The sequence below is a fragment of the Scyliorhinus torazame genome, chromosome 16, assembly GCF_047496885.1.
Source record: "Scyliorhinus torazame isolate Kashiwa2021f chromosome 16, sScyTor2.1, whole genome shotgun sequence".
Taxonomy (NCBI): domain Eukaryota; kingdom Metazoa; phylum Chordata; class Chondrichthyes; order Carcharhiniformes; family Scyliorhinidae; genus Scyliorhinus; species Scyliorhinus torazame.
In genome coordinates this window covers 66,005,303-66,020,135 of record NC_092722.1, presented here as the reverse complement: position 1 = coordinate 66,020,135, position 14,833 = coordinate 66,005,303, and the positions used below count along the sequence as shown (strand labels likewise).

General features: G+C 49.8%; 1 protein-coding gene across 1 annotated transcript in view; it reads right to left on the bottom strand.

Annotated features, from left to right (window-relative positions):
* LOC140392259 (uncharacterized) overlaps positions 1-14,833 on the bottom strand; it is a 415,817-nt gene that overhangs the window by 25,163 nt on the left and 375,821 nt on the right. The window contains exons 43-44 of the mRNA XM_072477576.1: positions 12,917-13,091; positions 9,703-9,800 (exon numbers count right to left, since the gene is read on the bottom strand). Coding sequence (XP_072333677.1) covers positions 9,703-9,800; positions 12,917-13,091 — 273 coding nt within the window. The remainder of the gene's footprint in view (positions 1-9,702; positions 9,801-12,916; positions 13,092-14,833) is intronic.

Here is a 14,833-nt window from a genome sequence, read left to right as displayed (position 1 = left end):
TCACTCTTCAATGTACCATATCCTGGAAGGGTGTTGGTGAGCACGGACCTCTGTGTTATACTTGGTACTGTGGTGATTTGCCATTGCTTTCTGCAGATGGCTGACCAGAAAGTTCTCTCTCTCTTACCATGAGCCATAGGCACATTGGAAAGATTTAGTGCTTGATAATCAACCTCAGTTGCCACTCTATGAACGCACATTCCTTGGCCATCAAATCCTCGGATGGCTCCCAAACTCAGAGCTCCTGGTTCAGAGGCACTAGTCAGTGTGCCACAAGACCACCCTGGCTGCCATGTAAAGATAGAAAAACAGTAACAATTGATCTCATTGACAGCGGCTTTCCCCTTCACCAGCTACGTACTAATACTATTGCTGTGCAGACTTCTTTATAATTTCCAAAAGCAAAGAAAGAATTAATTTCATACATTTCACACCATCAGAAGATCCAGAACATTCATGTATAAAGCATCTTACAACTTTACAAGTCTAAAGAGTAGTTAAGGAAGTGGCCCTAGAAATAGTAGTTCCATTGGTGGTCATTTTCCAAAATTATTTGGACTCTGGAATGGTTTCTGCAGATTAGAGGATAGTGAATGTAAACCCACTATTCGAAAAGGGTGGTAGAGAGAAAACAGGGAACTATAGACCAGTGAGCTTCCGGTGGCACGCGCGAGCGGAGCGGTCGCGCTGGAGAGGGACTCCCGCCGGTCCACGGCATTTCGGTGTTTTCCAGGGGTTTCCCTGTTGTTTCGCCGGTCGAGATTTCTTCGGCCATTGGGGCCTGAGGGACGGGCACCGGGTCGGGCCACTTTGGAGCCGGTGGGGAGCCCCTGGCCGGAGGAGGAGGGGCATCGAGCCCGAAGTAAGTGGCGGAGGAGGAGCTTGGCCTAAGGCGAGGCCTAAATGCAGCACATATGTAGAGGTGGAGCAACGCACACCGGGTGGACCCCACTGAAAATGAATGTTTGGGATGTTTGAAGTCCGGTCCCAGGGGACGAGATTTTTTGAACTTTGATTTCTAAATTTAAAAAAATTATTTTATATTTTACATTTTAAAAAAAAATTGTTTTTTTAATTATTTATTTTTCTCGAGATTGAAGAAAGAAGGAGAAAAATACTAAGTGGTTAAGGGATGGCAAAACAGCTGTGAAGAAGGGAGGAAACGCGGGTTCGCCGCCGAAGGAGAGGACCAGTAAAAGCGCTGACAAGATGGTGGATACCGGACCGCATGGTGGGGCCGCAGTACTCACAGTGGAAAAGGTGGAGCTGGCAAAGCAGTTTGTGTGGCACATGGAGGCGTTGAGGAAGGAGAAGCCGGTCGCACAGAGATCATTGGTGGAGGAGGCAATTGCCCTGGTGAGGGTGGATGTGGCAAAGACATCAATCAGCCAGGGTGAGAGAACAGGGTGAAAAGATGAAGGAAGTGGAGGAGGCCGTGTCGCAGCACAGCAACCAGCTCACCTTAATGGGGGACGAACTGCAGAGGGTGGTGGAGGTCAACAGAGGACTCCGAGCAAAGCTCGTGGACTTGGAGAACTGCTCGAAGTGGCACAATCTGAGAATTGTTGGCTTGTCTGAAGGGACAGAGGGCTCAAGGCCAACTGAGTACTTTGCTAAGATGCTGGGGGAGTTGATGGGGGAGGGTGAAGACCCTTCCCGGTATGAACTGGACCGAGCTCATCGGCCGTTAAGGCCGAAACCTAAAGTGAATGAGCCGCCGAGAGCAGTAATTATCTGGTCCATAAATACCACATGAAGAGGTGTCAAACTGGGCAAAGCAGAAGCAGGAGGTGCAGTGGGATGGTGCTAGAGTTCGCATTTACCAGGACTTGACGGTGGAGTTGGTAAAGAGACGAGCGGCGTTCAGCCGAGTGAAGGCAGCACTGTACAACAAGGGACTGCGATTTGGTATGGTATACCCGGCAAAGCTGAGGGTGACGCACAACGCCAAAGATTTTTATTTTGAAACGGTGGAGGCGTCTGAGGCGTTCATGAAGGCAGAAGGCTTGGGGCAGCAGTGAGGAGTGGAGCTGGAAGAGAGATCGTGGACTGTGATTGGGGATCTGGAAAATGTATAAATGTTCTAACTTTCTTTTCACTGATCTGTATTGTAACTTACTTGACTTCACATTGTTATAGAGAGTTCAAGTTTTTGTTTTGTTTTGTTTTGTTTGATTGGCATTTTTGTTCCTTTTGTTTTGTTGCAACGTCTATATGTTATTTCATTGAATTGCATGGGTTAGATTGTTTTTCTTTTACTTCAGGGACTGGGTGGGAGGGGATAGAATGCCTTTTTGGTGGAGAGGGGGACTACCCGCACTAACTAACTGAAGTCAGCTGGTGAACGGAGGTGAGGTGAGAGGAGGGCTGCGGACATTGGAGCCTGGTTAACAGGTTTTGATGGGTACAAGGCGAGCAAGTGCAGGAGGGGAGCGTCGATACTGGGTGAGATTTTTTCGAGGGGAAGTGCAGGGGATGATTCTAGGAGGGGGGGCGGGAGGGGTTCGATGTTAATAATGGAAAGGGATGGGTCAGGCTCATGGGGCAGGACCCAGTGGTATGATTATGGTGGAAGAAGGGATTATGGTGGATAAGGATAGTCATGTGGAACGTGAGGGGGTTGGGAGGCCCAGTCAAGAGGTCAACGGTGCTTGCGCATCTTAAAAGTTTGAAGGCCGATGTGGCAATGCTGCAGGAGACTCACCTGAGGGTGAAGGACCAAGTGAGACTTAAAAGGGCTGGGTTAGCCAAGTGTTTCACTCCGGATTTGACGGAAGTGCTCAAGGGGTAGAGGTAATGGTCAGCAAAAGGGTAAGGTTCCAGATGGAAAAGGTGGTTGCAGATCAGGGGGGTCGGTATGTGATTGTGACAGGGGCGCTGGAGGGGAGGCTAATGGCGCTGGTAAGTGTATATGGTCCCAATTGGGGCGATGTGGGATTCGCGAAGGTGTGTGGGGCCATCCCCGACTTGGAAACACACAAACTGATAGTGGGGGGGGACTGGAACTTGGTGCAGGAGCCAAGATTGGACAGGTCACGGCCGCACTCGCTGGTCCTGTCAGGGGGGGGGGCAAAGGCGCTGGCTGGGCTAATGGTGGAAATGGGAGGGGTGGATCCTTCGAGGTTTCTGCACCTGAGGGAGTAGGAGTACTCGTTTTTCTCAGCGGTCCATAAGGTATACTCGTGGATTGACTTTTTCATGGTGGGGAAGGCGCTGCTGGCTGGGGTTAAAGGGTCGGAGTACTCGGCAATTGCAATATCAGATCATGCTCCGCATTGGGTGGATATGGTACTGGAGAAGGGTGTGGTATAGAGACCAGGGTGGAAGTTAGATGTGGGACTGTTGGGAGACTGAGGGTTCTGTGACAAAATTGAAAAAGTAATCGAGGAATATGTAGGTTTTAACTGCACGGGTGAGGTGTCGAAGGCGGTTGTCTGGGAGGCTTTGAAGGTTGTGGTGAGGGGTGAGGTGATCTCATTCAGGCTAGACAAAGAGGAGAGGTTGGAACGTCAGAGGATAATAGGTGAGATGCTGGAGGTAGACAGGAGTTATGCAGAAGATAGGGACCCAGCGAAGTTGAAAAAGAGGAAGGAACTCCAGGCGAGCTTTGACCGACGATCTACCAGGAAGGCGGTACGCCAATTGAGGCGAGAAAGGGGGGCAGTTCACCAGCATGGAGAGAAGGCGGATCAGCTCCGTAGGAAGTCTGTGGCAAGGGAAATTGTCCAGGTGCGGGACAGGGCAGGGAAGTTGATGGTAGCTCCAGATCAGATTAACAAGGTCTTGAAGGAATTCTATGAGAGGTTGTACAGGTCAGAGCCACCTGGGGGAAGCTGGGAGATGCAGGAATTTCTAGATGGGCTGGAATACCCAAGATTAGGGAAGGGGGACAGAGCTACATTTGAGGGGGGGGGGGGCGATAGTGGAGCAGGAGATAAAAGGTGCAATTGGGAGGATGCAGTCGGGGAAGGTGGCAAGGCCGGATAGGTTTCCGGTGGAATATTATAAAAAATTCAAAAATAAGCTGGACCCGCTGATGGTGGGGATATTTGAGGAGGCGATAGGGAAGGGGGTGTTACCACAAACTTTGGGGCAGGCATCGATTTCCCTGTTACTTGACGAAGATAAGGATCCGATAGAGGGTGGGTCGTGGAGGCCCATATCAGTTTTAAATGTGGATGCAAAGATATTGCCGAAAGTACAGGCAGGTAGGCTAAAGGAGTGCCTCCCGGAAGTGATAGGTGAGAGGGAGGTAGCTCTTTTCGAACATTAGGAGGGTATTGAACGTGGTTATGGCACTGGCGGAGGGGAAGGAAACAGAAGTGGTTGTGGCATTGGACGCCGAGAAAGCGTTTGACCGGATAGAATGGGGGTACATGATGGCAGTTCGAGAGCGGTTTGGAATTGGACCCAGATTTGTGGACTATTACATAAGGAGCCGAGGGCCAGTGTCTGCACAAATAACATCAGCTCAGAATACTTTCCTCTCCACCGTGGGGCTAGGCAGGGATGTCCTATGTCCCCCCTGCTGTTTGCACTCGCGATTGAGCCATTGGCCATCGCGTTAAGACATTTGGGGGTATGGAAAGAGATAGTGCGGGGGGGATAGAGCATAGGGTGTCCTTATATGCCGATGACTTGTTATTATACGTGTCGGAACCGAGTGTGTCAATAGGGGGAATACTGGAGCTGCTTCGGGTGTTTTGGTCTTTCTCGGGGTACAAATTAAATCTAGACAAGAGTGAATATTTTGTGGTGTCTCGGCAAGGGGTGGGGGCAGGGGTGGGGGGGGCTGCCATTCCGTAGGGCAGGAAATCACTTTAGATACCTGGGGGTGCAAGTTGCTCGGGATTAGGGGGATTTTGTAGGTACAACATTTCTAGTTTGGTGGGAGGGTGAAATCTGATCTGGCAAGGTGGGATGGTCTCCCTCTGTCACTGGCGGGTCGGGTACAGGCGGTTAAAATGAATGTGCTGCTGCAATTCCGGTTTATTTTCCAATGCCTACCGATTTTCCAGCCAAAGGCATTTTTTAGAGAGGTTGAAGGGATGATTACCTCGTTCATATGGGGAGGGAAGGTGGCCAGAATTTGCAAGGTGCTACTGCAGAGAGGAAGGCAGATAGGGGGTTTGGGTCTTCCGAACCTGTTGTATTATTACTGGACGGCCAATGTGGAGAAGGTATGGAGCTGGGTCAGAGGGGTTGACTCCCAATGGGTCAGAATGGAGGAGAGTTTGTGTTGGGGGTCGGGATTGAAGGCGCTAGCGACAGCACCACTCCCGATGGCCCCGGGGAGATACTCAGGGAGTCTGGTATTAATAGGTTTGTTGAGAATTTGGAGGTAGTTTCGCCAGCACTTCCAGTTGGGGGCAGGGTCAAGGAAAATGCCAATTCGGGGGAACCATAGATTTGAGCCAGGGAAGTGGGATGGACATTTTTGGAGATGGAAGGAGAAAGGAATTAGGACACTAAAAGATTTGTTTCTTCGGGGTCGGTTTGCAGGATTGAAGGAGCTGGGAGCGAAGTAGGGACTGGAGAAGGGGGAAATATTTAGATACATGCAGTTTCGGGACTTTGCCAGAAAGGAGATAAAGAGCTTCCCAGTAGAGCCGGCTTCCACATTGCTGACGACAGGGAGACTGGAGTATCGGCGGTTTACGGGCTATTTTGGAGGAGGAGAAGGCGCCGCTGGAAGGGATCAAGACAAAGTGAGAGGAAGAGTTGGGAGAGGGTATGGAGGAGGAGTTCTGGTGTGAGGTGCTCCGGAGTGTGAACGCCTCCATCTCCTGTGCGAGGTTGGGGATGATGCAGCTGAAAGTGGTGTATAGAGCACACCTTCCAAGGACGAGGATGAGCCAGCTCTTTGAGGGGGAAGAAGATGAGTGTAAACGTTGCGGGGGGGGGGGGGGGGGTGCCAAACCACGTTCATATGTTCTGGTCCTGTCTAAAGCTGAAGGATTACTGGAAGGAGGTTTTTAGGGTAATCTCTAAAGTGGTGCACGTGAAACTGGACCCGGGCCCTCGGGAGGCCCTATTCGGGGTGTCGGACCAGCCGCGGTTGGAAACGGGTGCAGAGGCAGGTGTTGTAAGCCTTCGCCTTGTTGATCGCCCAAAGGCAGATCCTGTTAGGGTGGAGATCAACCTCTCCACCCTGTGCCCTGGTTTGGCGTTCTTGACGCTTGAAAAGGTCAAATTTGAACTGAGGGGAAGGGTGGAGGGGTTCAACAATTCATGGGCGTTATTCATTATGCACTTTCGAGAATTGAATTACATCGAACATTAGGGGGGGTGGGCTAGGAGAGTTGGGGGGAGGGGGACTGTATGTTTAATGGTGACTATGGGTGATTCCGGATTCCTTTTTGTCATTTGTTTACGTTAATATGCGGGCTAATGTTTGGGGTTTGGTGGGAGGATGGGATCGTTGTTATTGACATGGGGATTGACATTGCATTCGTTACTGATTATTGTTTATTGTTGGGTGTAAATTTGGGAGAAAATGTGAAAATGGAGTTGAATAAAAATATTTTTAAAAAACAAACTATAGACCAGTGAGCCTAACGTCAGTCGTAGGAAAGTTGCTGGAGTCCATTATCAAGGATTTCATAGCACGGCATTTGGAAAGCAGATGTAATCAGACAAAGTCAACATGGATTTACGAAAGGAAAATCATGGTTGACAAATCTACTGAAATTCTTTGAAGATGTAACTGGTAGAGTTGACCAGGGAGAGCTGGTGGATGTGGTTTATTTAGACTTTCAGAAGGCTTTCGACAAGGTCTCACATAGCAGATTAATTTGTAACGTTAAACCACATGGGAGTATGCGTAGTGTTTTGAGATGAATAGAAAGCTGGTTAGCAGACAGGAAGCAAAAAGTTGGAATAAACGGGTCTTTGTCTGATTGGCAGGCAGCGACTAGTGGGTGCTCAGGGATATGTGCTAGGACCCCAACTTCTCACATTATGTATTAATGATTTAGACGAGGGAAATAAATGTATTATCTCCAAATTTTCAGATGATACAAAGTTGGGAGAGAGAGAGCTGTGAGGAGGATGCAGAGATGCTTATGTGGGATTTGGACATGCTGAGTGAGTGGACACATGCATGGCAGATGCAGTATAATGTGGATAAATGTGAGGTTATCCGCTTCGGTCACAAAAATAGGAAGACAGATTATTATTGTATGTATAGAACAAGAACAAAGAAATGTACAGCACAGGAACAGGCCCTTCGGCCCTCCAAGCCCGTGCCAACCATGCTGCCCGACTAAACTACAATCTTCTACACTTCCTGGGTCCGTACCCCTCTATTCCCATCCTATTCATGTATTTGTCAAGATGCCCCTTAAATGTCACTATCGTCCCTGCTTCCACCACCTCCTCCGGTAGCGAGTTCCAGGCACCCACTACCCTCTGCGTAAAAAACTTGCCTCGTACATCTACTCTAAACCTTGCCCCTCTCACCTTAAACCTATGCCCCCTAGTAATTGACCCCTCTACCCTGGGGAAAAGCCTCTGACTATCCACTCTGTCTATGCCCCTCATAATTTTGTAGACCTCTATCAGGTCTCCCCTCAACCTCCTTCGTTCCAGTGAGAACAAACCGAGTTTATTCAACCGCTCCTCATAGCTAATGCCCTCCATACCAGGCAACATTCTGGTAAATCCCTTCTGCACCCTCTCTAAAGCCTCCACATCCTTCAGGTAGCGTGGCGACCAGAATTGAACACTATACTCCAAGTGTGGCCTAACTAAGATTCTATACAGCTGCAACATGACTTGACAATTCTTATACTCAATGCCCCGGCCAATGAAGACAAGCATGCCGTATGCCTTCTTGACTACCTTCTCCACCTGTGTTGCCCCTTTCAATGACCTGTGGACCTGTACTCCTAGATCTCTTTGACTTTCAATACTCTTGAGGGTTCTACCATTCACTGTATATTCCCTACCTGCATTAGACCTTCCAAAATGCATTACCTCACATTTGTCCGGATTAAACTCCATCTGCCATCTCTCCGCCCAAGTCTCCAAACAATCTAAATCCTGCTGTATCCTCCGACAGTCCTCATCGCTATCCGCAATTCCACCAAACTTTGTGTCGTCTGCAAACTTACTAATCAGACCTGTTACATTTTCCTCCAAATCATTTATATATACTACAAAGAGCAAAGGTCCCAGCACTGATCCCTGTGGAACACCACTGGTCACAGCCCTCCAATTAGAAAAGCATCCTTCCATTGCTACTCTCTGCCTTCTATGGCCTAGCCAGTTCTGTATCCACCTTGCCAGCTCACCCCTGATCCCGTGTGACTTCACCTTTTGTACTAGTCTACCATGAGGGACCTTGTCAAAGGCCTTACTGAAGTCCATATAGACAACATCCACTGCCCTACCTGCATCAATCATCTTAGTGACCTCCTCGAAAAACTCTATCAAGTTAGTGAGACACGGCCTTCCCTTCACAAAACCGTGCTGCCTCTCACTAATACGTCCATTTGCTTCCAAATGGGAGTAGATCCTGTCTCGAAGAATTCTCTCCAGTAATTTCCCTACCACTGAAGTAAGGCTCACCGGCCTGTAGTTCCCGGGATTATCCTTGCTACCCTTCTTAAACAGAGGAACAACATTGGCTATTCTCCAGTCCTCCGGGACATCCCCTGAAGACAGCGAGGATCCAAAGATGTATGCATGTCCGTTCATCAGTGTGGATGCCCGGAGCCTGGAGAGAAACACTGCCTCTTCTTGACGTCAGCTCACTGACCCAGAAGATTTTTTAAAAAATCCAATTAAGTCTTCCTTGCTCTTGAATATGCTCAATGGCTGAGGCTGCAGAACTTTCTTTGATAGTGAATTTTAGAGATTAAAAAGATTCACAATACTTTGAGTTACGTAATTCCTCCTCATCTATGTCTAAAATCGTTGCATTGTAATTTGCAGACTATATCCCCAGACTGTAAACCACTCATCTGAGGAAAACTTATATTCTACATCTGCTCTGCAGAGTCCAGAGAGAATAATGCCTGTTTCAATGAGGTCATTTCTCATTTTTTGCTACTCTAGACTGCAGAATATGCCAAAGCTCACCTCTCGCATTAAAGGTAAGGGAAAATGGTGGGTCGCGAAGGTCGGGCAGCGTGTCACGAAGGTCGGGTGGCTTGGGTCACGAAGGTCGGGCGGCGTGGGTCACGAAGGTTGGCCGGCGTGGATCCCGAAGATCGGCCGGTGTGGATCCCGTAGGTCGGCCGGCCTGGATCCTGAAGGATGGCCGGTTGGTAAAAATGGATCCAGGGCAAAAAAGTTTGAAAAATATTGAGCTAAAGAGATCAAGGGATATGGGGGGAAGGCGGGATCAGGGTATTGCACTTGATGATCAGCCATGACCATAATGAGTGGCGGAGCTGGCTCAAAGGGCCGAATGGCCTCCTGTTTCTATTTTCTATGTTTCTAAATCCAGGTTGGATAGGAAAGTTACAGCAACAGGTTGATTGCCTGGAATCCTGCAGCAAACCTTCACTCATCAGATTCATTCCAAAGTGGAATCGAACATTGACCTTGGTTTTCTGCACCTGGCATTTACCTGCAGTATTTGTCCATGAGAGAGGAATTTCAGCCCCTTGGGTTTCGGGTAAGTATGCAGCGTTAAATGTAGTGTTTATCACAGTGGAAGGGTAGATTCAACAAATAAAATATTCAACAACTTACAAAAAGAGCGAGGGCAGGTAAATCGTATTCTGTAATCTTGACAGCTCTCATCTTTTTGCTCTGCATTTACACAGGCAAATCCTGTTGAAATACTGCACCTATTTAATATAGAATAGGAAGATTTGGTTAACTAATTCACACACTTTGAAATGGTGTCACAACATCAAATGGCATAGGAACAGGAGTAGGTTGCCCAGTCCCTTTTCTCAACTCCATCATGGCTAATCTGTGCCTAGCTTCATTTACCCACCTTGCTTTCATAATCCATATCATAACCTAACAAAAATTTATCAACCTAAGTTTTGAAATTTTTAATAGATCTATCCTTCAGCAGTTTTTCAGCGGATAGAATTCCAGATTTATACTCTTTTTGTTGTGAAGAGGTTCTTCCTGACATCTTCCCTTAACTGGCTCTCATTTAATTTTAGACCCCATCTTCTGGACTCCTTACCAGAGGAAATATCTTGTCTCAATCTATGCTGCCTTAACCAGTGATGCCCACATTGCATCAATGAATAAAAATGAATTGGATGATTTCATGCTTTCCCATCTTGAGGTCCAGCTTTCAGTTTTGCCCTTTTGCACCTTTCTGCCCTTACGTATTGTAACACCCCAAATATCACTACTCGGGGCCACCTTTACCCCCAACACCTTGGACATTACGTCTGCAAACCCCTGCCAGAACCTCTTTAGCTTCGGACATGCCCAAAACATGTGATTTGCAAGCCTGCCCGTACACCGCCCACACCTATCCTCTACTACCTAAAAAAACCTACTCATCCGCGTGACCGTCATATGTGCCCTGTGAAGTACATTAAACTGAATAAGACTTAGCCTCGCACACGACAAGGACGCATTCACCCTCCCCACCCAGCTCCTCCTCCCACTTCCGTTTTATATCCCCCACTGGGGCCCCCTCCCAATCCATCAGCCCCTTGTAGACCTCGGACCCCTATCACCCCCTTCGGCACCTTGTTCTCCAATCCCAAGAGCGGCAACCCGGGAAAGGTGGGCACCTCTCTCTTCACAAAATCCCAAACCTGCAGGTACCTGAAACCATTCCCTCTGGGCTGCTCAGATTCTTTCTCCAGGCCCTCTAATTTTGCAAAACTGCCCCCTACAAACAGGTCCCCAAGGCGCTCAATCCCTGCCTGTTGCCAACCCCGAAACCTCGCATCCAGCCCTCCCGGTGCAAAGATTATCACAGATTACTGCCCACACCGAGGCATCCTCCAGTCCCAAATGCTGAATCCCAATCCTCCAGTTCCAATCTGCAAAAAAGCCACGTCCACCTTTAGACTTCTCAGGTAAGCGAACACACATGACCGTTTGACTGGCCCATTCAGCCCCCTCGTCTTCCACATGACCAGTTAGGTTGGGGGGGCTCCACGCTCCCCTCCACTGCTGATCAACCATAACCTATTTGGGCCAGCAACTCCCCCTCACCCATTTCACGTGACCCTCCCGGCCCACCCTTGGATGTCCACCATCATCACTCTTTTTCCAGCTGCGCCACTGCAACCACACCCTTGTCAGCACCCCCTCTCCCAAACTAAACAGCCCCATCCCGCTCCCCACACCTACCTCCTGACAACTCCCCCACTGCACTCCCATTAACTAACCCACCAGCTAGCATGGTAGCCCCCACCCAAGACCTCCAAACCCCCTCCCGATTCTCCTCCCCTCTGTCCACACTCTCCCCATCCCCCCCCCAAATAAAACAGAAAAGGTGCATTCACCCATGATACTCCCCCCACGGAGGGACCTACCCTCCAAGCAGCCAGTCATCAAAACCAAAGGAACATTTCAAGGGGAAAAGTTTCTCAAGGGAAAAGAAGCCTCCTCACAAACTCCTCCAGAATTCAATGCCCTCCTTCTCCTGGCAGTCCATTGTCCCTCATAAACTCCAGCGCCTTCTCTGGCCTACCAAAATAATATTCTCGCTTCTGAAAAGTCACCGAGAGGCGAGCTGGGTACAGCACTCCAAACTTCACAGCCATCTTGAAGCGGGTAGCCTTGACCCAATTAAACCCAACCCTCCTCTTCGCCAGTTCTGCACCCAGGACATGATACACCCGCAGCTCGTTCCCTTCCCAGGTGCACTTTGTTGTCCACCAAAGAATCTTCTCTTTGTCCACAAAGCGGAGCAACTGCGCCATCATCGCCCTTGGCAGCTTGCGGCCTCCGCATCAGCACCCTCTGTGCTCAGTTGACCTCCAGGGGCCGGTCAAAGGCCCCCTCCCCATCAACTGCTCCCAAAATTTGGTCACATACGTGTCGGCCCTCGGGCAGCCCACAATCCTCAAATGTTGCCTTCTGGAGCGATTCTCCAGATCCTCCATCTTCTCTTTCAGCCTCTTCTGGGTCTCTCGCATCATCCCCACCTCGGCCACCAATAAATTTCTGGATTGCCCAGCCCTGGGACTCCAGCCTCTGCTCCATTCTCTCAATACCTGCTTTAACGGGCTCCATCACCTTGGCCAGGTCTTTCAGGGCCTCCTTCGCCTGCTGGCGGAACTTAGCATTTTGAAATCCCACCGGCTGATCCGTTGAGCACTGGGCGGGCAGAACAGGCCCATTGTTCTCCGCCATCTTAGCCTGTGACACAGCACGAAGACTCTCCTGCAAAAACAGCTCCTTTCTTCTCGACACACTCCTAGTTCGTGGATTCATCCACCAGCCACACCAGAGATTCTTCTGGTACTCTACACCTCTTTCCATCCAAACCTTCGCACCTCAAAGACGGGGAAAGAACTGAAAAATACCACCTTGAGTGGGAGCTACCAAATGTGCGACCACTCACTCCATGGCCGCCACCGGAAGTCGATATCCATTATATCTACTGTCAGTCTAGTACCTTCTAGCTATTCACTCGGCCCTTTTACCCTCCGAAAGAGCACTCTATTTTAGCCCATTCCCCACCTTATTCCAGTAATCCTGTGCATTGATCGTGGCCAATCCACCTAATTTGCACATCCCTGAACACTAAGGGGCAGAATGTGCAAACTCCACACAGACAGTCACCCGGGGCCGGAATCGAGCCCAGGTCCCTGATTCCTGGTGCTCGGAGGCAGCGGTGCTAACCACTGTGTCAGCGTGTTGAAAGGTTGCTTCCAATTTCATGCACTTCCAATTTGGTAACAGGAGATATACTGTGGAACCTTATCGAATGCCTTCTGGATATCCACATCAGATGACCGGAATCATCACTTACTCAGAGACAATGTCCCCAGCATTAGAGACCGGCACCCCTGATATTGTCTCCACTTCACAGGCAGTTGGACTTCTGCAGATTTGGTCACCATATTCTTTCTGGAGGCTCAAGAGATCTTCATAATCCCCATTTCCGGATGGGTCATCACGATCAAACCATTGGGTTTTGCAGCTGCCTGTTTTAAAGGAAAGGGAAAACTACATTGTCAGTAACATTTCTACATTTACAATGTTAAGGTGGGGCTCAGTACATTCAAAATAGAAAGAGAAAGTGGGAGAAATTAGACTGCTGTTGGAGACCTGATTTAAGAAAAAAAATGAAACAATAATTGAGTTCAGTAGGTAGCTGTTGTGAGAAATTAGTTAACAAAAAAAAAGCAAAGGATCCAGTCAATTACATCAGATGAATTCTGTGCTGATGACTGGGAGAATGGGAAATAGTTTATTGAGACATTTAACATCCAGTTCGAATATCAAACATTTCAGGTCACCTATAGCAGGTGCATTTAGAAATAAGGGATTCCACTGCTTCATGCTTCAGATTTGCCAGTTTCAAAAGGTAAACCACTGCACACTGGGCAATATTTTCCCCATGTTCCAGTCTTTATTATTGTCTTTCTAATTCGCTGTTTATGTAACTTTTCTGAGATACAGGGACTACTTTTTAAGTTGGATGCCAGTGACTTGAAACATTGTTTGGATACAGTTTGTGGTGCATTTGCATCTGCCAGAATCTCAGATTGACAAAATTCACTTTGATTTTGATCCAAAACCAGCAGTACTGGCCTTGATGTTTTTTAGGCTTGGCGGGGGGGGGGGGGGGGGGGGGGCAGAGTGGCCTACTCCTGTTCTGAATTCATATGTTTTTCGAATTGTAGCCTAAAATCAAATATTGGACTGAAGACAATGGGACAGGTTTTATTATCAGAACCTGCTGGTCGTTCCTCCATGCTGAAAAACAGTTCTAACTCAAGGAATAAAGCACTTCAAACAAACACAGCAGCAATTCTCTTAGGAGGTTTTGAGTTCAAAAACCATGGGGGGGATTCTCCAACCCCCCGCCGGGTCGGAGAATCGTCGGCGGGTGGGGGGGGGGGGGGGGGGAGAGCGGCGTGAATCTCGCCCCGCCGCCAGTTGCTGAAATCTCCGGCGCTGTTTTTTTGGCGGGTGCGGGGATCACGCCGCGCCGGTCGGGGGCCTTTGGCAGTGGCCCCCCCCGGCGATTCTCCGGTCCCTGATGGGCTGAGCGGTCACCCGTTTTCGGCTAGTCCTGCCGGCGTGGATTAGATCAGGTCCGTACCGGCGGGAACTGGCTTTGACGGCGGCCCGCGGAGTCCACGGGGGGTGGGCGCGGGGGGAACCGGCCCTGGGGGAGGTCCCCACGGTGGCCGGGCCCGCGATCGGGGCCCACCGATCTGCGGGATGGCCTGTGCCGCGGGGGCACTCTTTCCCTCCGCGACGGTCTGTGTAAAGCTCCGCCATGGCCGGCACGGAGAAGAAACCCCCTGCGCACGCGCAAGAATTACGGCAGCGTTTCTGGGAACTTGCTGGCGCTCCTGCGCATGCGCCAACTCGCGCCGGCCGGCTGGAGGCCCTTCAGCGCCGGTTGGCGTGGTACCAACCACTCCAGCGCCAGCCTAGCCCCCGAAGGGGCGGAGAATTCCGCACCTTCCGGGCTGCCCGACGCGGGAGTGGTTCACGCCATTCTTTGGCGCCGGTACGGCCCGCCCGCCGGATACCGGAGAATCCCGGCCCATAGCTTCAATGGGAAATTAGGGGCGGGATTCTCCAATAATGGGGCTATGTCCCCACGCCAGAGTGGCTCCCGCAGCTCCAGCCGGCGCCAAAGGGCCGGCGCGTGTTTGCGCATGTGCAGAACGGCTGCCGTATTTCCGCGCATGCGCAGAAAGGCTGATGT